Source organism: Mus musculus, chromosome 13 (genome assembly GCF_000001635.26).
Source record: "Mus musculus strain C57BL/6J chromosome 13, GRCm38.p6 C57BL/6J".
In the NCBI taxonomy this organism is placed as follows: Eukaryota; Metazoa; Chordata; class Mammalia; order Rodentia; family Muridae; genus Mus; species Mus musculus.
Genome location: NC_000079.6, coordinates 29,603,481 through 29,628,347, shown reverse-complemented (window position 1 = coordinate 29,628,347; position 24,867 = coordinate 29,603,481). Strand labels below are relative to the sequence as shown.

The following is a 24,867-nucleotide window of genomic DNA, read 5'->3' as shown; positions in this document are numbered from 1 at the left end:
TCTATCTTATTCAATGGAAATCTAGAATTAAAAGTATCTCATCAACAATGTGTGGAAGAGCAGTTGAGTGAAGAATATTTTGAATTCCTAATGTATTATTTATATTTTCTGGCTTTTCTATTAGGAATGTTTTAGAATATCACTCATTTTTCCTTTTTAATGTGTTTTCACAAGCGGTTTTTCATGGAGTGGCTTCACTTCTGTTATTGAATACGACAGTAGAGAACTGTTGCTTGATTTCCACACCTGCTTTTAAATTAATATGTCCTCAATACGTGTGTTTCACAGAGTTGGACATAAGATACTCACGCTCGGCAGAGTTGGGCATGGTGTACTCATGCTCCACAGAGTTGGACAGAGAGTACTCGCGCTCCACAGAGCTGGTGATACGTGTCACATGACAGTGCACAAACACCACGTGACTCCAATGTAAAATTTACCAAGTATAGAAAGCTTTTCTACACAGTATGTAGCCTTATCAGTCCTCATGTGTTTTGTTTAAATGCTTCTTCCACTTTCCTTCTGCCCACTTTTCTTTCCACACCCTTTCCTTTGGTGTGGGATCTTTTAAGAAGCAACCCCAGTCAGAAGTGTCAGTGGCTTCTATCAAGATTGTCCCAGACCTTGTCATTGCCCTTCATCTGGATGGGACAATAACCAGAGCAGGGTCCCTGAAGGAGCATTAGAGCCTGCCCTGGCAGCTTGCCTAGAACAGTGCTGACTTCAGTGAATGCCAGTAGAGGGGAATCCCAGGTCCATGAGAACACTTGAGGAAGAGTCAGCAAGCACACTGGCCTCCCAGGGATCCCAGCATAGTACTGGGAATTGAGTTCCAGAATTTGAAACAGAACAAGTCATCATGAGGTGACACAGCAAGAAGATGAGACACAGAACAGATGAGTGACAGTGGGCATGCAGACACAGGCAGAGGCCAGTGCGGACAGGAAGCCTGGCTCCATGCTCTCAGACTGACTGAGGGAGATGCAGAGATTTTAAACCAAAGACCTTATTTATGCTGGAGAATAGGTGTTGCTGACTACACGCTGCATTGTCTTAGCTCCTGTGGGATGAGCACTTCTGTCTTCATTTGTACGAAGCTAGGATGACTCCTGTTGTTTTGGGTGTTTGTGTTTGTTTTGTTTTGTTTTGTTTTGTTTTGGTTTTGGTTTTTTTTTTTTGTACTGGAACCCAGATCCTCACTTCTGCTAAATCCAGGCTCTAGCAATCCACCCCACAGATGCTTGATTCACATTTATTCCAGGGGCTTGTTCATAGGGAAGACCCATACAGTTGAAATCTGGTAGACCTTGTTGGTAATATGCTCTGCTGTGCACCCACCCCCACACACAAATAAGGCCAAAGGAGAACCTGTATACCAAATCTAACAGTTTTTTTCTTTAGTGAGGAGGAAACAGAAGGACTGTCATCTACGAACAGCACAGCCAAGCGTCATTCTTCCAAAAATATAGAAGGTCCTCAGTGTTTGAAATTAAATATAAATTGCTGGGAGGACAGTGTTGGTAGCTAATAATCAATCTTAGGTACATAGCAAAATACTTTTCAAAATATATGTATTACTGTTCCCTAGAGTTACCTCCAAAACTGTAAGACATTGGACATTGTTGGTTTGACTACTGAGGCCAGTAATTCATATATATCTCACAGTTAGATATCAGTAAAATCATGTTGGTAAGGTTCATTTGTCAAATTTTGCTTTTCCGTGTGAAAATTTAGAGCATTTGTGTGACAGTGGTCTTTTGAAGGCCTTGTTCCTTACAGTGGATACTAAAGCATGAGGATACACCTCTTCTATTTCCTCCAGTGTTCTTACATGTCTTCTTCTATATTAAAAATGCTTTCTTTTATTTTGTAATATATTTATTTAAACTGTACTCTGAAACTAAAGGAATCAATATTCTAGTTTGGAAAAAGTAGCTCTGAACCATGGATGAAGGCTACTGGGACATGAGTCAGTTTTAACATTTCTTACAGTTCATCTTACCATCCTGCTTGTTTCTCTGGCTCATGTAAGTTACAGGCGCATCTTAATATTTTCCTCGAGGGGTAAAAAAATAGTCAGAAGTTTTCTAAAAGTTTCTAGTTTTGTGAAACCAATGTTGCCTATTCGTTTGTTTTTAAATCCTTAGCTAAAGGTTCAATGAATATAGTTCAATATTCTTAATAAAAAGATATAGAAAAGCAACACTAAAATTTTACTAGTTATTTGATGGCCAAAGAAATTTTTGGTGGTTTATGAATTTTTTTTAAAAAAACTGCTATTTTGAATTTCATTTGATTAATCATGGAGTTTATAAACTTGAGTCCTAAAAAAAAGTAAGTGTTTAATCATAAAGTATTTAAAAGTTTGCTCCTTGTACCTTTGTGTGTTTTAGGATAATCTGTGGCTTTCTATGATCATTCTCTCCTAGTTAAAAGTCACAAGGCTTACTAACTCTGTTCCTCGTGGAAGGTAAATATGAATCATTTAGATAATTATTTTTGTATCTCATATAAATTAAGCAAATGTTACTAAAATGTCACTACACTGTTTGTTCTGCCTGCCCGTTTATGTATGCCATGTCTTTAAGGTTTTGAGCCTTATTTATTGCTCCCGTTTGAACAGGTGTCTCAATGCTTGTACCTACTGCAAAACTAAACACGCCAGAGGAAACCTGGCCAGCTATCCCATTGATGAGCTTGTGGAGAGAGCCAAGCAATCCTTTCAAGGTAAGAGTTTCTAGAACTTTGTATGGAGTCTGTCTTCTTAATAAGTCATATTCATCTCCTAAATAATACTTCCCGTTAAAGGTTCCAGTTTCTTTAGCTGTCTGAAGTGTGTGTGTGTGTGTCTGCTTAGCTACCAGAGCATAGTATCTGATTTAATTGCTCAACCTTTATTTCTATTGCTTATGGTCTTTTACCATTTTTTTCCATTTAACCACTAAGGTAACAATACACTGTAACATCACCCATGTCTAGATATCATGGAAAGGGTGAAGAGAAAGGGTGAAAGGGAGAGAGAGAGAGAGAGAGAGAGAGAGAGAGAGAAGCTAGAGAGGTGGGAATGTCTTGGGATTTTTGGAGAAGGATGGAAATACAGAGCTGCAGGCCAGGGAAGAGTGGATCTGGGGGTTCTGAGAGGAACTTTCTGCCTGGGCTGCTTGCTGCTGCCTGCATCACTGGCTCCTGCCCTCAGCAAACAGCACAGCTTATCTTTAACATGAGTCACAGTTGTTTTGACACATAACTGCTTAAGCCATGATCTTCCTCTTTTGTCTTTGTTTGAATCTGTATATCTAACAGTGGGATGTTTTTACACCTCCATTCGGATCTCTTCTTGTCCCCTCATCTTGTGGGTTAATAGTTACTGGCAGTACACTTTTCCTCTTAGCAAGTGACTTGGAGAACAGCACTCAGTACTTAAACTCTGAATGTCACAGTGTTTGTGTTCTAAACACATTTCTTTATTCAGTCTATCTAAAGCTTTTATCAATATGAGTTTGGAATGTTTCATGTAATAAAGAAAAAAAGAGAGAAAAATGACATTTATTTTATGTCATTTATTGACATAAAACCATTTTTAAAAACTATTTCTTTTTAACTTATTCTTATGCCATATTCACATTCAGCAAGCACTGATGTTCTTGTTGGCTCTTGGTAACACTCCATTTTTATTGTTAGTTTTTATGTGTTCCGGGAAACTCTAGAGATTGTCTTTTTCTTCAGTGTGATTCCTGAAATCCTATTTCAGAAGGGGCAGGAGTTTGGATAGAAACCTACTCTGTGCCTCTGGTCATGTTGGCTGGCACTTTCAACTGGGGCTCAGTTTTCCATGTATCTGTCTGTTAAGGAGACATTAAGTATAACTGACATATGTGTTAACCTCCACAAGTATAGGAAGCATATTTTTCAACATTATGAAATTGCATAGGCTTAAAAAACCTACCTATTTTCACTTGAAAAGATTGAAAACTATAAAGGTATAAAAATAGGTATTTAGGAAGTGAAGAATTTTCTTTATTACTTCATAATTGAGCTATACTTTTATTGGGCTTGCATCATGGCTTTGTATGGACCCACTCATGCATGCCTCATACAGGACTGGAGAGAAAGAGAACATGGATTTTGTACATTGGTTTGGGAACCTTTGTAAATAGTTCCAGCTCAGCATCTTATTTCTCTTCTGAGCATCATGCCAGGCAGGGGTAGTTGGTAGTGTCTGCAGTGTAGTGTTAGGCTAATGATGATGGTGACTGGCTTATCACAGGCCAGCAACACTTAGTGGCTGCTTATGTAGAAAGTTCCAGAAGATGATAACATTATTGTCATTAGTGATTTGTATGTTATTTCCATTTGAACTGAGTGTTAGCATTGTAAGCTTGAAACTTGTCTTGTTATCTGTGTCTTAGAGCTGATACTGAGACCCTGGTTCTCAGATGGCTGCAGGCTCAGTTGATTGCCATGTGGCTTTGTTGCTGAGGCACTGAGGTCAGACCTTGCTAGGAGACCACTGTGTGCAGGAAGGAGGGTTGCTGTAGGCAGTTTGGGCTTGGAACCCTGCTCTGTTGCTCCCTGCCAGGCGACCTGAACTGGGTGTCAGGCCTCCCCAAGTTGTGTTTGTCCTCTCTGCTAATTTAGCATTGCCTGGTGTAAAATTCTAGAGAGTGCAAGTCTGATAGTGGCTGAGTGAAGGGGATGGAAGTAGATAATGGTTTACAGTGAAGGATTTGTAAATGAGCCAAGGAGGAAAAACCTCATTTGCATAGAACTTTGTAGCATCAATAACAGATATAGATGCCCGGGATCCAATCATGGGGTTCCTTTTGCTTTAGAATAAGGTTTCTGAGAACATTCTCTCCAGGTGAGCTAGTTAATCTAACAGTCACTTTTCATTTCTGATGATAGGAAATACCAATTTGTAAGCTCACACTATAAACACATTGAATGGCTTGCACCATCTTTGTTCCTACAAAAGACCTTGAAACTTTAAGGGCTTTAATGAGTTTTAAAATTTGCCTTATCAAATCACAAAAGATAATTTTATATTTAACATAATAGAAGAAATGTTCCATTTTCTTATTTCTAACTTGTCTTCATTCTTTAATAATTCATGTGCCTTTGATCTAAAACCATTATTTAGAAGTCTGGCCCTATTATGAGTAAGAAACATGGCTCTGACCGTGAAGAGTTACTTAAAGATGAAGTGTAAGTGTGCTACCAGGAAATTCCTTTATTAGTACAGGTAAATTTCCTTCCTTAAAATGGCCCCCCATCCCTCTTCCCTTCCCTACCTCTCCCTTTTCCTTTTCTATTTTTTAAACACAGGATCTTCCTGCTTGGGACATTGAACTTGCTATGTGAACCAGGGCGGCCTTCAGAGTGCCAGAATTAATATGTGCTGCTATACCCTATTTTGATGGCATTTTCTTTCTTTCCTTTTTTTAGCTTGTTTACTAGCTTCTGTGTGCCAGAAATATTAATGATTGTTTTAAATTAAACTTGGATAGACTGGGATTGGAAACCAGGTTTCTGTCATGAAATAGAATATATGATAACTATAATTTTTTCCTTAATAGCATATTGTTGAAATGTTTTGTTTATAAAAAATTATCTCCTATCTGTAGAGTGAATGTACCAACTAAAGGCCGACTGAAAGGCAAGCAACACTCAGAAGAGAACGTAGACCAGTCAGGACATCCTTAGGGATAAAATGGCCTCCTGAAGTGTAGAATCTGCTGCCCCTTCATTCGTCTTCCAGAAGTGTGCTTAGGAACTTTTGAATGGGCAGCATTGCAGTCAAGATTAGAGCTCATAAAGAAAAATCTTAATTTCTTTTATGCATAAAGCATGTACATGTTTAGTTGGTTTCTTAGCTGCTTCCCCTGGTTTTTCTTCACTTTAGTCCTCTGAGCATTTTTCATTGACTTTCTACTTTCTCAGTGTTTTTTCCATTTGAGGGTCTGTGTACATTTGTATGTTAGGGAATCGTCTTCCCTGCCTCCTTCTCTTTGCTGAGTCAGGGTTTTTCCCTCCTTTAATGAAATCATAGGGATTAACTGTGGTCCCTGGGCTGAGATTGCTGGGTTCCCTTTAGCTGCTTTTTCAGATATCCTGAAGAACATGTCAAGCAGTGACCAGGACTTTGTTGGAGCCAGAATGAATTCACAGGCTGGTGTTTTCTAGGATATTCGTATCGATTTTTCTCTAGCAGCTAATCAATCAGCTTCAGTTGTGTTCTCAATGGAGCAAACCTTTGTGTGTGTGCAGGGTGAGTGGTGTGGAAACAGCACCTTCCATTGCTGTCTCTGAATCAAAACGTGGGGATGATGGATGGGCCGTTTGCGCGCATACCGTGTGCTTTTCTAGATCTCATTTGTGTGTTGTTCCCCCTGCCCCCTCTCCCACAACACACACACACACACACACACACACACACACACACACACACCTTTTTCTGCCCTCATAAATCTGAAAGGCCCTTGCAAGGAATGTGACATTAATCAGTTACAGGATATAATGTAAATTGTGGATGAAGTATTCAGAATAAAAAGACAATTTTGGATGCCTAGTGATTTCAGTATTAGTGCTGAAATTTTAAAAATCATATTTGGAGCTCCAGACTGGCAAAGAGCACTGTCTGTTATGGCTAAGATTAATTGTGTGAAACAATGAGTAGAAGGACCTTGCTTCCTGCTATATGTTGGGTAGTTAAGGCTAGAAGCAATACTGGATTTTCAGTTGTATTATCCAGATTGCTCCTTTGTGGCGCTTGCTTCCATAAAGCCCCACTTGACTATCTATCACCTCTGGTGGTGATTACTGTATAATGCTTTTGCTCCAAGATAAAAAAGAGACCAATAATGGCATCATATTCATTTGTATGGCAGTTAAATGTCTAATTCCCTTATCTTTTTATTTGCACAATATTCAAATAAAATAATCAAGTAAATCTCTCTTATAGATCACCTGCATATACATGTTTGCTATAGATTGTCAACTCTAGAAGGGATTTAAGTACCATGTGTTAAATAATTTTATGTAGTGCACTATGAAACTGGAAGCTGCATAAAGCTGTGCCTGTTTGAAAGAGAGGAGGCCATTTGACTGACCTGGGAGTGCTGACAGTCTAGGCAAGCAGGGAAAGAGTGAGTTTCATCATCTCGCGAGGCAAATGTATAGTGCAGCGTGAGACATGTACGCGCTGAAGGCTTGGAGGACTAGCAGGCTCATTTATCATCATGCAGATAGGATCGAAGGCACAGCTGACAGTTATGGAGGACTTACTTTGCAAAGTGTTGGGATTAAAAGGATTAAAAGCACATGGACTGTGTTTTAAGGCACTCCTCTCTGTTCAGGAAGGAGGCTACCAAGTGGGAGTAATGGCAATGTTTCGCTTAGCCCCTGCTGGCCTACAGCTTGTTAGTGTGAGAGAGAATAACCTTGTACTTCTTGTACCTCCTGGCTCTGCTTTCAAAATGTTGGCACTGAGGGCATGCATTACCATACCTGGCTTTGGAGTGATGAGACGTTAAGTATACAGAACCATGAAGCAAGTCTTAGGCTGCAAGAGCTCATTGACCTTCGAAAAATTTAAGTGGGCTGTTTGGAGTATAAAAACATGCCCAAATATCAATAGTGGTGTCGCTCCTCGGAAGCCCTTATGTCCCTCTCCACTTCCTCTAACACTGACATTCCTTGCTTGTCAGCCTACTCATCAGTGGTCTCTGTGTAGAGTCTTGCTGGCCATTAGCCCTCAGTGATCAGCCATGGTCCTCCCTAATGACCCTTAAGATCCAAGATACCATTCGGAATATCAGAGTGTATGTTGTGCTAGAGACCTATCGTGGCTCCCTGAGTTAACGTGACTATTGGAACTATATGGCTACTGTTCACTCAATAGATGTTTCCTTAGCATTTGTTGGAGGCAGTTTGGATTTCTGCTTGAGGCTTGAGCTGTAGAAAGGTTGTGATTTCAGTATATGCCATGATTGGTCCGGAGCAGCTTTTATAAAAGACATTAGGTTAAAGCATATGTGGTGGTATACATGGGTTGGCCAGTCTTCAGTAATTGTTGGGTGAGTGGCTAACGGAAATGATCAAGTCTCATGTAATTCCATGTGCTTCTTGGGGCCTCTAAGGAAAAGGTGGCACGGAAAACCCATGTTTTGGAAATGAGCAGAAATCCAACTGGGCTTCAGAGTTCGTCTAGTGCACTTAACTGAACATAGACTGGATTGTATGACACAGATGTTTAGTAGTGATGGCTATCCGAGGTTTTTCAGCTGAGAAAAACTAACTCATTTGCTGCCAGTGCACAGGTATCTACAGCTTTACGAGTTGGGTATGTGCGCTTAGCTCGGCATTAATGACGGGTACATAAATATGCATTTGCCTTGTTATTTTGCATTCTTAGCAGCACTCTGCAAATTATTTTGGGTGACAATGGGGCGCAAGTTCCCCCAAGGGTGTGTTTTCAGAGTTTGAATTGAGGCGATCTGTTTCTGGGGTGGTTTTGGTGAACTTTGAAAGTTGTAAGTTAGTGTGGAAGGTTGTTTTGGGGAATTTTAACCGCCTTGGAAAGCTGTAACTGTTACCTGGTGGTTTCTGAACCTGACCTCCGTGGGATGTTTTCTGGGAAGAAGCACTTCTCTGTGCTGCCAGCAGCTTGTGCTCATTCTGCAGAGTCTGCAGTTTCTCACACTGGCTGTCAGTTCATTTCATTTGAAAACTTATTAAATTTCTTCTCCTGCTCCCGTGGATATTAAATTGCCGTAAACACCCTTACACAATGTCACGTATGGTGAGCACAATTTTCTGCATGAAAAACAATGTTTGTTAGTGGGACCTTGGCTGTCTGCAGAGGTTATAAACTCCTGTATTTCTTTTATTTGCTGCCCTCCATCTACTCTTTATATCTCTTGGTCAGTTCTAACACATTCCTTACTGCTGTGATAGAGGAGAAAAGTTTGATTTAGGTTGCTGACTTGGAAACTCAGGCCCTTTAATGTATCATTTCTGATAGTGTTAACAGGAGCAGGGTGAAAGCCAGAGGCTAGAAAACCCAACAGTGACGATGTAGTTAAGTGAAAGGAAGTTGATGATTAAATGAACTGAGTGATTAAGGAAATGAGTGATTAAATAATTGTGTGTGTGTGTGTGTGTGTGTGTGTGTGTGTGTGTATGAGTGTGTGTGTGTGTATGAGTGTGTGAGTGTGTGAGTGTTTGTGTATGTGTGCTTGTGTGTGTATATGAGTATGTGTGTGTGAGAGTGTGTGTATGAGTGTGAGTGTGTGAGTGTGTGTGTGTGTGTATAACTATAGGTGTTACATCTTTTTAAACTCAGAAGGAGTCTGATCTCTAAACCATTGATTGAAATGCAAATATCTGGCCAAATTTTTGATCCAGTAGCTTTGTCATAAACCTAGTATTATGCATTTTTTCTCAAATAAGTCACCACCCATAACTGAGATGAAGGTGAAGTGTAGACCACCCCTGGAGACTTTGTTTTCGGAAGTATTATGACTAAACTAATGCTAACATTTGATCAGAATACTCAGTGAAAGAGTGAAGAGGTTCACTATTTATGTGTGGTAACAAAAGTCCTGCCTGAATGTTTCCATGTTTTAAGTATGTGTATCAGCTCTCTCATTTTTATGTTAAGACTTCTGTATTCTTTAAGTTGTGCTTCTATAGTAAAACACCACAGACTCCTGGACATGGGGCTGGATATCCGGATTCCTATGTATGCAGGTGGCTGAGGAGGGAGGATTGCTTGAATTCTAGAGTTTAACACTAGTCTGAATTACACAGCAGGACACCATCACAAAAACAAAATGGCGGGGAGTAGTGGGACATATCTTTAATTCTAACACTCCTTAGGTAGAGGCTAGTAGGTCTCTGTGAGTTCAAAGGCAGCCTGATCTTTACAGTGAGTTCCAAGCCAATCAGGTTTACATAGTAAGGTCCTGTCTTACTGTGTAACAGCAAAATGACACAAACCTGGTAATTTACAAGGAACAGAATGTTAAGTACTCATTGTTCTGAAAATGGGCAGTCCAGGATTTGCTGACAGTCTGGTAGGGGCCCCGTCTCTGTTTCAGTGGCAGTGTGTTGCTGTATGCTCTGAAGTTAATTATGGAAGGGAAGGAAAGGAACCCCTAAGGCCTTCTCTGCTCCTAAAGACCCTACCTTTTAATGTTGCTGAAGCTTCAATTTGAACTTTGTGTTGGATGCAGATGATGCTTACATTAAAGTACAGCATCCCTTGTTTAAAGATGCTTTTAGAATACAGATTCCACAAATTTAACCCCAAAAGGCTCTGAGAGTTCAGGAGGAGTTTTCTATGGTCTTAATGGTTGTCAACTTTTAGAGCCCAGACAGTTGTGATACCATTATAAGTGAGGCCTGGATTTGGAGACTCTGCTTTCTTTACCCTGTGAGCATCCTTGCATCCTGTACTCTTCCAGGTGTGAGAATGCAGCCAGAAGCCCCATCCTTGAAACAGAGTGTGAATCTGCCTGGGTTTCGTGCCAGAAATCATTCCAACCTCTGTGGATAACAAATACATGCTCTTTATAAATTACTTACTCCAAGATATTTTGTAATAGCTCTCTGAATAGTCTAAGGGAGCTATATGTTAGGAAATTTATATTTTAAAAACTCCATAATTGTGGGAATCAATGTCCTAGATATTTTCTGGGCCTAGTTTTTAATATTACTAAAAGTCTTTTCTTAAGTATGATATATTTTGATGAAAATGACTAGATTCTTTGAAAGCAGGATTTCTTATAATTAGCAGAATCAAGAGACCTTTAACTCCCTTTAAACATGTTTTATAAAACAAACATTCCTTGTATTATGGAAATAATCCGCTGATCAGTGCTAATGAACTAATTAGACTTGTATTAATTGCCTTTCTGTCACTACAGTAAGACACTGTGTCGAAGGCAACTTATAGAAGTAAAAATCTCTTTTGTCCATCATGGTGAGCAGGAGCAGGAAGCTGAGAAATCACATCTTCAACTTCAAACAAAGCAGAGAGAACACTGGAAGTGGGGCCAGGCTATGGATTCTTGAAGCTTGCCTCCAGTAATGCACTTCCTCCACTAAGCTCTGAGCAGTGCTACCAGTTGGGGAGCAAATGTACAAATACCTGAGGGGGTGGGGGGAAGGGGAGACACATTCTCATTCAAACCACTCTAGACCTTTTGTTTACAGAAACACTGAAGTAATGTGTTGGCGTTTGTAATTTTGTGTGTTTTTTTTTTTTTTGAAGAATAAATTTAAGAAGATTTAAATTTTTATTGTGTAGAAATCTACATCTCTACTAGATTGGAAAGCATCTAATTTGCCCCATTTGCATGGTAGAAGATAACACAGTTGAGAATAGTAGATTAGGTAAAGGGACTTTCTGAGCTGGAAGATAAAAGCAGTGGCCTCTTAGGAGAGAGGCCAAGGGGAGTGCTCTGCACCAGGAAGGACCAATGCAGCTCATACTTGAGTGCAGGTTGCACTTGGCACCAGTGGGTGATAGCCTCTGGCTGCATCCTCCTCTCACACTGATGTGCACCTCGCACACTGTCTCCACCCTGCCCTCCCCTTACTCACTGAACCTAGCACTTCTCTTATTTTCCCTTTTTGTTTGGTGTGCGGGTACCTGCAAGTGTATAGAATTCAGAGGTTTTCTCCCACCTAATTTTTGTGATGCCAAATTCTTAGAGTTCAGTGGGGAATTGAACAGGTATTCTCACTAGCTTAACAGCGAAAGAACAACGAATAAAGAAAAAGGATACTAAATATAAATTGTATGTACTTTGGAGGAAGCAGTGAAGTCATATAGGATAAAAGTTGAATGGAATGCAGACTGCTTTGGCAGTCTTTGTTGGCCCAGGACCTTCCTCTTTCTCACCCTCCATCTTGATCACTCTAACAGGAAGGAACCCTTTAGTGAATGTCTTCCAAGTCCTAGAGGCACAGCTCTGCAATGGCAGTTTCCACTCTGTGTGTCTGCTAGGTAGGCTTGCTTCCGGTTTCCAGATGGGAAAACTAAGAAGGAAAGAGAATAAATTCTTTTCTTAAAGTCACTGAGCCAACTATGTGAATGCACAGTAGTACCTATCCTGTTGTTGATCAACATACAAAATACTGTACAGTAATCCAGTCCTGCAGTTATCAGTAAACATAGTAGCTTACACAGCTGGGAACTGCAAGCTAAGAACTGCTGGGTGTGAGTTTGGGCTTTTTCCACACTTCACGGTTCCTGGTGATAGGACAGCAATTCTTAAAACCATAATCCTGATCTTACTGCACTCTTACACAGTTGAAGACATATTTTAGTTATCCGACTAAACTCAAAAGAAGTGAACAAGGAGGAAGGACCTGAAAAAGCAGGGTGCAGCCTGAGAATCACGCTGTGTTCCTTACACAGTGGTTGTAATGCCTATATGTATACATACACATGCCTGACCACACATGTCCACGCCTGGGTACCTTACACAGTGGTTGTAATGCCTATATGTATACATACACATGCCTGACCACACATGTCTCCGCCTGGGTACCTTACACAGTGGTTGTAATGCCTATATGTGTACATACACATGCCTGACCACACATGTCTCCACCTGGGTACCTTACACAGTGGTTGTAATGCCTATATGTGTACATACACATGCCTGACCACAAATGTCTCCACCTGGGTAACCTCTTCAGAAGAAACACTGGATTCCAAACATGTTTTCCATGTGGCAAAGTATGTATGGATTGCCTGGGAATTTTGCTGACTTGGGAATGCTATACTGGTTAGTAATGTAAAGCCTGTGCGTCTGCAGGTCATCCTGATTCAAGGGTCTTGCGTCACAGTGGGTAGAAAGGTCCTAGAGAATGGCGTGATCTGCATGGCTCTTCATATTTTAGTCTAAGAGTGGTTTATTTTAGCAGCATAGTCTGGCCCCAGCCGTAGAGAATTCTTTGTTTCTCTGTGGTGACAGAGCTTGCTAAACGTAGAGTGCTCTACTTCTGTCTCCCACTTGGCCACCTTGGCGGTGAGGACTGCCTGGGGCTCACTTCTCCCCATGTTTCAATTAATGTTCAGTAATGTGATTTGAATGAGTGCACGTTGTGTGCCGTGATGATTCTCATAATTAGATAGGAAGCCTTAGCAGCCTGTGTAGGGAATGCTCTCAGAAGGAACCTTACACATGTCTGGATCCACAAGTTGGAAGGAATCGCCACCCTAGCACCCATGATTGGTAAAGAAGGATGCATTGTTCACAGATGTGAAGTCATTTGGGAGAACAAAATAGATTGGGCACATGTGAATGTTACATAAACAATAGCAAGCTAGGGAATATTTGAAACAAAGACAATCTTTTACATAGGAATTGTTGAGGAAAATAATTTAAGAAGAAGAGATCAGTTTTCTTTGGGGAAAAATGGGGTTGATATAAACTTTACCATGTGAATTCATTTCCATTTTTATATCTGTATTTGTTCACTGCAGTAACATCTGGGCTTTATTTTTCAGACTTGAAATAACTTACATTCGATGGTCTGACCTTTAGTTATGATTGCACTGACTTTCAGATGTAATTCACTATGTAATTAGTTTATGTAAAAAAGAGGGGGCTGTGGGAGGAGCTTGGTTCAGTGTTAAGTGGAGAATAAATTGAATAAAGATTTTTAAATAACTTCTCTAACATGATTAGTTCAGTATTTGAATGTATCCAGCAATATTTTTGGAACTGGATTTTCAAGTAATATATGCCTTTTGTAAATTCATAAATATTTTAGTCATGTGAAAAATAGCTTTCTGTGTTAATTTTGAAAACCTGTGTTATTTCTCAGGTTGCCTAACATTTTGTATTTTATTGCATGTTTCTTGACTTAAATTGATGACCTTTAAAATAGCTTACTTTGAATAAATACAAGAGAGTCATGTGGGTTTTTGTTTTGTTTTGTTTTAATGGCACATTAGCTGAGGTCAGTGTGGATGTTACTCTTCATTGTTTCTACTCCTAAGTAGAGGATTTGTGATATGAAGACAGTGCTATTAATATTTTGCATTTTTTCTGATGAATGCTGGAACATGAGAACCAACAATGACTAATTTCTAAATTAGTCATTTGGAAATTAAAAAAAAAAACAGGATTTTTTTTTTCAGTAAAACATTAGAGTACTAAATCATATGGCTTCCAGAATAGTTGGTTTGTTACTCAGGATGCTATAGACAAAGAGAAACTTTAATGGAAGCTTGGCAGGACATATTTTGGGTGAAACCAGATCTTTCTTTAATGGGGGATCATCTAATTTCTGATATCATACTTGTTCAACCATGGTACTGATGAGTTTTCTTAAACATGGATTCCAGGAATCAGAACTACTAACCTGGGGCTGGAGAGAAAGCTGAGTGGTTCAGAGTGAGTACTGCTCTTGCAGAAGACCAGAGTTCGATCCCCACCACCCATGTCAGGCTGCTAGGACCTACCTGTAACTCCAGCTCCACAGGAGCAAGTATTCTCATAAACACAGACTTACATGTGTATACAGAAATAACAATAATAAAATTAATCTTTAAAATCTCCACAAAACAGCTAACAGAAATCAACAAAGCCTTATTTCACAAGCCAGGTCGAATCTTTGTCCATATCTGATTGTAGTCCTGCCCCCTCCCCCCAGCCCCCTGTTTGCACTGTGATGGCGCTTTTGATGACCACTGTGTGCTTTTGGCTATAACTGGCATGCTATGCTGCTTCATCACTCTTTATGTTGACTGTGAATTGAGTACCAGGTAATCTCTGTACTTTTCCCTCTCTCTGGCCTTTCATCCCATCCTTCCGTTCCATGCTCAGTGACTCCTGGCTGCTGGTGCAGCTAGCCCTGCTTGCTGCTGGTGCCACAGCTAGCCCTGCTTGCTGCTGGTGCAGCTAGCCCTGCTTGCTGCTGGAGGAAGAGTTTAAAATGCATAGTTCTTCCTTAAGGAGCCAGTTGCCTTGTCCTTTGCTGCATTGTAATAACGCGGTCGTTTCGTCAGTTGATAGCCATGTAAGGCAAGACGTTTCGTCAGTTGATAGCCATGTAAGGCAAGACCTCCCTAGAACTGCAGTCACAGTGCTCTGTGATGTCCTCAAGCGTCTCCTGTGTGGTCAGCTTTGCTGCCCTAGGCTGCTTCCTAAGATTAGATACCTAATAAAAGAACTCTGAGCTTCAGACCAAAGGCGTAATTTTTGTCCCTGGGACCTTAATGTATTGAGATATATTATTAATATTCCAGAGTCAGGGCCAGAGTGAAACCTGTCTGAAACAGCAGCAGCAGAGGCAACAGGAAAAATTTAAAAGGAAACTCGTTCATATTTCATAGTGTAGAAGTCTATATACGGTGACTACCGTAATGATGTTAATGGTGCGGAAAGCTTAATTCCGCCATGTGTACCCAGCAACTTGAAGCTTGTCATCCATAAAGATACTTGGAATCTCCAGTGTCCTCATTGGGGTAGCCCCAGCGCTTCACATCTACATTCTCTGCATGCTGCAGACTAGCATTAAATGAACTGTGACTTTTAATTTGAAATGTATTTGCAAACCAATTTCTATAAAAAATGGATTTATAGCTTGAAAACGGGTACCTCTGAGGCGCTTGGTAAGTCCCGTCCATCTTCAGGGGGTAGTTGTGCCTGTTTCTGATTTTAGGCAATTGCATTTGTGGTGTGCTTGTATTTTGCTTCAGTTTGTGAGAACTAAGGGTCCCTAGAAAGAACAAAAATAAACCCACTTTTGTTCTGAGTTTATTTGCAAACCAGGTCAGAGGCCCTTGATTAGCTCTCAGTTGGAGGATAATTTGAACCTTGACAGATTGAACCCAAACAGCAGGGGTTTTCTAGTGTGGCCAGTAGATAGCAAAAGAGAAGAAGAGCCAGTTCCAGTCCCCAGGCCATACAACAGGACTGAAGAGATGTGCTGCGGTTAATGGGTGGTTGCTTCAAATATTTACGGAAGGTCCAAGGAAGAAAGAAAAGCTAGCATCGTAGGCAGCTGTTTGTAAGGGAAACCTATTAAAAATAAACATGCTGGATAAGGCTCCAGGGCTAATAGAGCTGTCAGATACCGAATACCCTCCAAGGACCGTTGCACAGGACAGACCTCATAAGGACCCACTTGGACATGGGAGTTGCCTTGCTCTTTGTTTTATTCAACAAATTGTTTTCTTTCATGTTTGAATTTGTTTTACTTTTTCAACTGTCCATACAGATATTTAATATTTTCTAGACTATGAAGTTTAGATACTAGGGTCAGCTCACTTACATTGTATCTATTAGGATAAAGTTGGGTAGATGGCTTGCATCTAGCCTCATACCATCTGGGCTTGTAAAGAAATGCATATTATATGGTGGTTTGTATATGACAGTAACAGCATTTCGCTGTGATGACAACATTGCTGAGAAGTTCTGTACTGACACGAAAGTGGAGCCTGAGGCAGTGAGGGTTTGGGGTCCAGGCTGAGTACTGGTGCAGGTAATCTTGTCTGAGGATGCTTTTCAGAGTCCGTAGCAGAGCATCTACCTCTTTAATGTACTACACCACTTTAGAACTTAGCTGAAATAACAACAAATTGTACTGGTACTATGTGTATGGTTGACATTCATGTATCAGTATTCTCATTTTAACCATTTCTTAATTCTTTGGGGGGAAAAAAAGAGCAATTTTAATTTCCCAAGGCTTGAATTTACATCTGAGTATCTTTGCGCAGAGGCTTATGGGGAGGATCAAGTCATAGGGATCTTGTTATTGGATCGACTGCCTGCTTTCAGGTCAGTTTCCCAACTAATGCATGGGTGTGGCCATCCTCATTCCACTTTTCTAGAGAAGAGACCCTGGCACAGACTGAGAGAGAAGCCATAATCTCAGAATCTGACTTTATAATCTGAGCCTGCCCTGTCCTCTCTGCTCATGTTCTGTCCATAGTAGCAAAGCCACTCAGGATGCTCCTGGGGTGTTTGCAGGCACATTTTCTCCATCCCTATCTAAACTCCTATGGGCAGAAGCTCTGTAATTACCTGTCAGCTGGAATAGTGTTTAATCACCCTGAATTCACGGAGATTCACTAACGTAAGAGGAGAACATGCCTGGAGAGCAGGCAGTGATGCTTATAGGCACCCCCTTGAATAACCCAGGAAGAAAACTAGCCAGTCTCTTTAATTTTCAGCCAAGTCTTGCTTATGTGTAGTAAACAAGGCTGTTTTGATTTTGCCACTTATTACTGCAATGAGGGGATTGTATTCTGACCTGCACATGCAAGCTGGTCAATGCCGGCACCGCTGATAGTTTTAAGTGAGGAGTCCCCTTCCTCCTGGGTGGAAATGGGTCTCAGCATCTCCCACAGCAGTGACTGCAATGGTGGTGAAATCTGCAAGTCTCTCTTCCTTATTTATTGGATCTGGCCTCCACTGATAACACTACATTTTTGCCCCACTCTGCAGTTATATTAGACCCTTAAACTTAGACTCTTTGTACTTCATCATTGTAATTTACACACTGGGCTGGGACATTCCCTTCAAGACAGTTTGTCTTGTGCCTCCAGCTGCTCCCCAATAGCCATTGTGCTGAATAAGCACTTAGTTCAGTATGTCCTTGATACAATTAATGCAGGCATCTGCAGAAGCGGCCTCGGCAGCAGCAGCTGCACTGCCTTATGGAAGCCAACTTCTGCTTAGCATTGTGATAAAAGAAATAGTTTGGAGCTGAAGCTAATGTTGGCTTATTTTTAGCATAAAGAGAGTTGCACCTGCCAGGGCTGGGAGAGGCCTGAGGTTTGTTGATTACAAGGTCTTGTTAGTGCCATTGTTATTGGTAAAATGGGCATGATGTCATCCTCAGGAAACCGAATTGGCACCCCGTCGAGTGACAAATAATTTACTCTCTGTGGTTTTAGCAGCATGGGCCTTGTGTTCTGAGGAGTGGAGTGCCGGAGTTTTCACAGTTGAGTGCTGGGGCACTGCAGAGGTGTGCGACAGTGAGAGGAATTGATACTCGCTGGTAATCAGCATGCATAGCAATGGCCAAGGTGTAATGAAACATAAGTGCACAGTTAGGGTACCAGGTGGGGCCCTGGGGCTTCGCATGCACTGAGACCACAGCGAGCAGCCCAGCAGCACCATGTGGCAGATCCTCGATTTCTCATTAATCCTTCTGTCCCCTAAGTCAGGGCCCCATTGACTTTAAACAGCACTTCATCTGTTCAGTGTCTCCTCTCAGCAGTGGATGGAGGTGATGTCATTCATGATCGCGGCTGTCTGCAATTTATTAAAATAAATCATCACTCTGATTTTGTTTGGGAGTGATGCTCGCCATCCTTAGTGGCAGTCACGTGACTAGTCAGTCTAAACTGCTTACCATTGCAATAGTTATTTTAACAAAGCAGAGCAGCTGCTTATTTAAATCAGCCAAATGATCTTTGGCCTTTGAAACAACTTACAAATTAAAGTATGATATACATGTAAAAGAGTTAATAGCTACTAAAATGTATTTTCTTTGCTTATTTAAAAACTGTATTGTATTTATAGAAGCTGATGCGGCTTTTGCTTTATGCATCACCAAGATTCTCTTTCTGGCATGTTTCAGAATGAGAGACCAGTGAAGGAAGTGTGCCACGAATGCCACTGGGCTGCATACTAAAGAATGGCTGAAATACTAAAAGAGACAGAGTGCCCGAGGTCTGTGGCGTGAGGAAGTATGTTTAGAGCTTGCTGAAGGACTTAACTAGTGTTAGGGCAGCACAGGGAAGGCCCGCAGAGAGCTCCCATCTGGCTGCTTTGGTTGTGATTGGAAGGCACTGCATCTGCCCTGTAGAACACAAACAGTGTTAGTAAAGACTTTCCTCATCACTGAGTTTTCTAGGCTACATACAGCATGACGACGTGCGGTATCTCAGGATACTCTAGGTTGGACTCTAGAGCCGTGACTGTATCTTAATACCATCGGCTTAGTGACTTTACCCACAGAAGTAACCCTCCTGGATTTTGTCGTGTGATACTCTGAATGCTCTGAAAATGGAAAGTGGCCTATATGAATGCCCAGCGATGTGGTGCTGAGGATGGGAGAGCTTTTCTGTTGGTGTCATAGCTGCTGTCTCTTTTCCCACTGGACTCCCACCTCTTGTCCAGACACATTTAAAATGCCCAACTGAATTTCCCACGTTTGTTTTGAATATGCCTACTAGGAGGTAAATTCACGTTGGTCTGCTCTTTTGTTTCTCTTTATTCATGTAGGCCTGGGAAGTGCTTGAGATCCTCATTGTTGCAGTAGGAGTAAATAATGTGGTGGTGGACAAAAACCACACCAGCAGCTCTTTCTCTATCTCCTGAAGTTTGTTCATTTGTGTTGAGATCCCAGTAGAAATATCCCAGGAGAATATTTCTATTCATCAGCAAGCATTTGCAAGATCCCATTGCTAGTCAAGCAGGCTGTGAGGTCTGCTTGCACATATGGTTCTAAGCAAGTACCTATTCAACAAGCAGCAGTCTTCTCATCTGAACCTTGGAGTCGCAATTCTGGATGCTGTGGTGTTCCTATGGAGCAGGTGAGTGCTGTGCCTCATGCTTACCAACCAGTTCTGTGGCACATAAACGCTTATCTTACCTTCAAAGACATCACTACACAGGAACAGTAGATGAAAGCCACCATCATTTCTCCTTTTTAAAGATGCCCATGTACCCACAGGTTGTAGACTCGAAATTTCAGGTGACTGAAAGGAATTAGCCAATTGCGTGACTATCTGGGCTCTCTTCTCTTGGTGATTATTTTTAAACCTGTGGTATAAAATTCATAGGATTAAAGGAAAATATTATTATCAATACAAAGAATATCTTCATAACATAGCTTCTTCTACATTAAATAACAAAATATATCTGGTTCTAATATATCCATATATTTAAAGCAGTATATAATACTTCAGATAATCTGGAAAGAGGGCAGCATGATATGAGAGAATATTTAATCTCTTATAGGAAAAATATTACAGGTACTTTGAATACATATAAAAGCTTGTTGCCTATGTTCTGAACTGTAGAATTTCAATAAGTGGTAACAGAAAACAGACTGGATGCTTTTTCCAATCCAAGGGCAGGTTTTTTTCTCAGTTGTATACATGCATGATTTCTTGTTGGTACACAGGGAAGGTGTACACTTCTACTTTTCTTAGTGAAGAAGACACAGTTATCACAATGGCAGAAAACTGATCTGTAAACCGAGTTAGCAGCGTCAAGAATATAGGTCCTGGTAATCAAACTGCTTGAGAGTGCTTGCTCTCTTGGTAAGCAAGATCAGACTAGCAGGCTTAGGTTGTCCTGGCCCTTGCCTGAGACTCCTAGTTGGGAGTCATCCTTCATTGCTACCCGCGTTAGACATTTCTGAATCATGTGACAAAATATGTAAGAGGAAAAAGTTATTGTACTCATTACTTCCCAGGTTTCCTTCAATGATGCTCGACTTAGTTGTTGCCAGTCAGTCAGTTGATGCGACCACTTGAGTAGCAGAGAAAGCTGCCTAGACTTTTGGTGTCTGGAAGGATATGGGGCTGAGGTCCCAATATCCTGCGATCATGCCCCTAACTAACTTTCCCCTTGAGGCCCCACCTCCCAAGGTTCCCCACCCCTCACAATAACCACCACGAGCTGAGGATCAAGCCTTCAACTCTTGGGCATTTGTAGGCCATTTAAGGTGTCAGTTATTACATTGCAGCTGCTAGTCCCCTTTAGGAGATTTACTGTAGTTCAGAAATTAATAATAAATCTTTCTTGTTATGGCTTGCTAGGAGCTCATTTGCTGACACTCCAGACATTGAGTCTAGGTTCTAAATGTTCCTTTCTTTGTTGTTGCTGTGGAAAACATCCTGACAGAAGCAACTTACAGAAGAATTTATTCTGCCTCACAGTTGGAATGGGCAGCATACAGTGCAAACAGCCTCTTCTGGCAGGCTAGGAAGGCATGGCTGCACAAGAGCAAGGCCTTGAAGAGCTGGTCACATGGTGTCTACTGCAAGACAGGGAGTGAGGAAGGCTGATGATGCTCTGTGAGCTTTCTTCTTTCAATCAGCCTGAGACCCCAGGCCGTGGGTCATCACAGCTCCGATAAATCACTCTAGGTCCTAAAATACACTCTAAGAGCATGCCCTTACACACATGTGCACACACACACACCCTCACAGACTCACCCAATGTATGTCCATGGTGATTCCAGATACATGTAGATTTACAAAGAAGATTGTCACAGGTCTCAAGCTTAATGCTTTATTTTATCTAATTTTCAGGAAATTGATACAAATTCCCTTTCATGTATCACCATACTATTACATTGAATTGTTTACTAACCACATAGTTGTCCCTTCACTGTGAACTAAGAATGCTTAAGGGATCCCTAGGCCAGAGTTCACAGATTCTTTGGTTTTAGCTTACATAGATATCTGGGCTAAAAGCTTGTTTTTTGATTTTTACAATACTGGAAATCAAGGGTCCTGGACGTGGTGGGCGAGCCCTGTCCCATTGAACTATATACAGCCTCAGCTCCCTGTCCTTTGCTTGAGATGCAGGGCTAGTAAAAAGACTGGCTTATCCTTATAATAAGAGAGTACATTTGTGTAGTTCTAGACATCTTGTTTGTAAACACAAATAGCCACAAAACTGTAACATGTGTCTCAAAATATATTCTAGAGTGTTTATATTTAAAATATTTTAAGATATGTATTTTAGAACAAGATCTCTTATTATCTTGAAAATGCTTGCTTTTCCAAATGTGTGCTTTCTTGATTATCTCCTTTGAAGATAAATTCAGTATTATAGTTTTGATTACCGAAGTTGTTTCCAGAGTTAAGTAAAAATAACACTTAGCAAGGATCTTCAGACCATACCAAAAAATTACTCTTGGCTGTGAGGCTAGTGCAGAATTAAAAACAGTTTCAAAAGGCCCTTGGGGACAGTCGTGGTGAATGGGATTCTTGCCTTTAGAAAACTGGCCTGAGAAGCCTGGCTCTCTTCCTGTCCCTTGTGCCTTGTAAGCATACTTAGATGTCTCCACCTGTGAGCAACAGGCTCTCATCAGACACTGAGTCATCCAATGCCTTGCTCTTGAGAGCAGCAGACCATGCTTATTTATAAGGTACGCAGCCTGTGGTTTTTTGTTATAGTCACCGGAATAGACTAGAACAAGTTGAGTCTTTCTGCTCTAGGAATTTATGGATGTTCCCTCAGAACCATCACCTGAAGCTTAATGGTAAGGCCCTGGAACGCAGACAGTATAGCAGAGTGCTAGAGAGGTTGAAGAACAGATCATTTGATGTGGCTACTCGAAGCCCATGGCTTACGTTTACAGAACAATTACAAAACTTGTCCTCAAACTGTAGAATACATAAAAAAACCCAAAAAACCTTGGATGCCTGTTACATATTTAAGAAATTGATTTTTTGTTTGTTCTTTAAATCACAGGTCCCTAGCTTTAAAGAAAAATAAGAAAACTAAGTAATCTGTCTGTCTTTCTGTCTGTCTATCTGAGAGTTACTCTATTATAACGCCAAGCACTGTTCTGTTTGGTAACATTCATAATGGCCATCTCATAGGCACCCTATCAGATATGTACTGTAATTTACATGCTTTGCAAATGAGAAGCTGAATCAAAAACAGGTTCAATAACCTCAAATACACACAGCCAAGCAGTGGTAGACCAGAGCCCAGGATCTTAATTATCCTTTCTCCCAGTGACTGCAGAGTTAGTAGATCATGGCACAAGGGTTCTTTTGACCCCCGACATCCACCAGGGCCAGCATCCTAGTTGCTTCTGTGGATGTCTTTAAGGCATTCCTTTGTATAGTGTTGTGATTTTTCAACACTGTCTTCACTTCATTTATTTTTCTATATTCTTTGAATCTGAAGCTATGTTCATGGCCAGGCCTTTGTTGGTGTCTGGGAGGCCATGGTGAGGAATCCATGTGGTAGGAGGATTGTAGGGGTGGAGGTTGCTAAAGGGAGGCAGGGAAAGCAAAGAAGCCCAGTTTCTGTAAGTGATGAGGAATAGTATTGGCAGGTCCAGATTCTGTGTTGAAGGGGTCTGGGGTTGGCGGACTTGGATGAAAGGTCATGCTTTAGTGTTATGTATAATTGTATCTAGACTGGATTGAAGGGTGCTGGGCTTGGAGTAGAGGTTAATTACTGAGGCTAGAGGGAGTTTCCAGGTACATAACTAAAGCCCCTATAAACTAGCTTTGGGTGTCCCCAAGTAGTTAAAGATTTGGAATGACATACTAGGAAACAAAATTATATAGAGGAAAGGTATTTTCATTTTAATTTTGTTCTAGAGTGAGCTGCTTTGTTTCTTGATGAAACAGAACAAGGAAGTAGAAAGCAAGATTTGAATTATTGGAGAGCAACCTCTTAGTTGATGGGAGAATGATTTCAGAGGTGATGGAACACTCTGATAAGCTTAGCCAAGCTAGGGTCCAGGAACATGACCTATCTTGGTATGACAGGGAAAAGAGCTGAAGTGGCGGCAGAGATGGGGGTGGGGTGGGTGGTGGTTCGTGTAAAATATACCCTGAGAAATTGGGATGACAGTCTAAGACTTTGAAAATCAATGCTCCCTAGCTCTCTCAGTAAGTGGGAGATTCATGGAGAACCTTTCTGACCTCTTAATACTCTCTCTCTCTCTCTCTCTCTCTCTCTCTCTCTCTCTCTCTCTCTCTCTCTCTCGTGTGTGTGTGTGAGAGAGAGAGAGAGAGAGCGACACACACATTTGATTTAATAAAATTAAGTTCAAAAATTTCAGGAAAACTTTGAACCTGACCTAGTGTTTGACTTCCACATCTCAGTTTCACTGTTCCTAGGCAGTGGGGAGGGGTTAGGATCACCGAGTCCAGGAGAGGGCAGCAGCGCCGCATCAGCCTTTGAGTGTTGGCCACTCTTTCTCTGTGTACTTGGCTATTCAAAATTAAGCAAGTGATTTGGTATTTTGGTCGCCATTGCCTTAAGTGATGAAAAAGGGGAGGGGTCTCTAGAGATATTTAATAATCTTACAATTTATTAAACTCTTAGTCTCCCCGGAATGGCAGGGCTAGAGAACACAAAGGCAGCAACATGCCTTGTGAGAAAGGGTTCTGTTGCAAACGTTTAGGCCTAATTTTGTTCCAACTTTGCTTGTAATAAGACATTCAGAAAAGGCTCACCAGCTAAATAGCTTATAAAATACAAACTGTGGGAATAGAGGCCTAATTGGGCTTGTTGAAAGAATTTTTAACATATAAACATTAATTTTTTTATTGAGCATTGACCAAATTGAAAAAAGGCTAAACTTACTTGTTAAAATAATCTGACATCTTCACTGCAGATCCAAAATTTCTGAAAATGTAAATAAATTAAATGTAGGCTGTGTTCTACCATCTGTAATGAATTAGCATTCCGTTTTACCAGCTGCTGCTGCGGCTTGGGGCCGACTCGGGATCAGAACACACCGGTGGGCTGCTGCTAAATTTAAGAACCTGGGGTTTAAAACTGGCAGAGCTAGACTGGCGATTGGAAAAGTCTCTGCCATTATGAGTAGCAGATCTTTCCACTTGGGACAGGAAATATGTGTCTACTTTTTGTACAGATGTTGTCAGACAAATGAGGAGGCCAAGTCTCTGTTTCTTACTACCAACATGGCAGGCAGATGGCTCTGGGGGCCACTGCTACCTGAGGGTAGAGTTGCCCTGGAAGGGAAAAGCAAACAGAAAGCTGTAGCAGTCGTTTCTTAGACTAAAAAAAAATGTTTTATGTGTGTGCCCATGTACGGCATGTGTGCCTGTTGTCCTCCAAGGTCACAAGAAGTCATTGGATCCCCTGAAACTGCAGT

At 41.1% G+C, this 24,867-nt stretch overlaps 1 protein-coding gene across 6 annotated transcripts in view; it reads left to right on the top strand.

The window, feature by feature from the left end:
* Cdkal1 (CDK5 regulatory subunit associated protein 1-like 1) overlaps window positions 1-24,867 on the top strand; it is a 663,938-nt gene that overhangs the window by 227,336 nt on the left and 411,735 nt on the right. For 4 of the 6 annotated variants that reach the window (NR_131896.1, XM_017315589.2, NM_144536.3 and 1 more), the window contains one exon: window positions 2,624-2,727. Coding sequence is in view for 3 of the 6 variants with exons in the window: in NM_144536.3 (NP_653119.1) it covers window positions 2,624-2,727 (104 nt within the window). In the remaining 3 variants the exon portion in view is untranslated. Of the gene's footprint in view, window positions 1-2,345; window positions 2,471-2,623; window positions 2,728-5,070; window positions 19,574-24,867 lie in introns of those variants that run through there. The other 2 variants (XM_006516763.4, XM_006516762.4) reach the window with 2 other exon arrangements.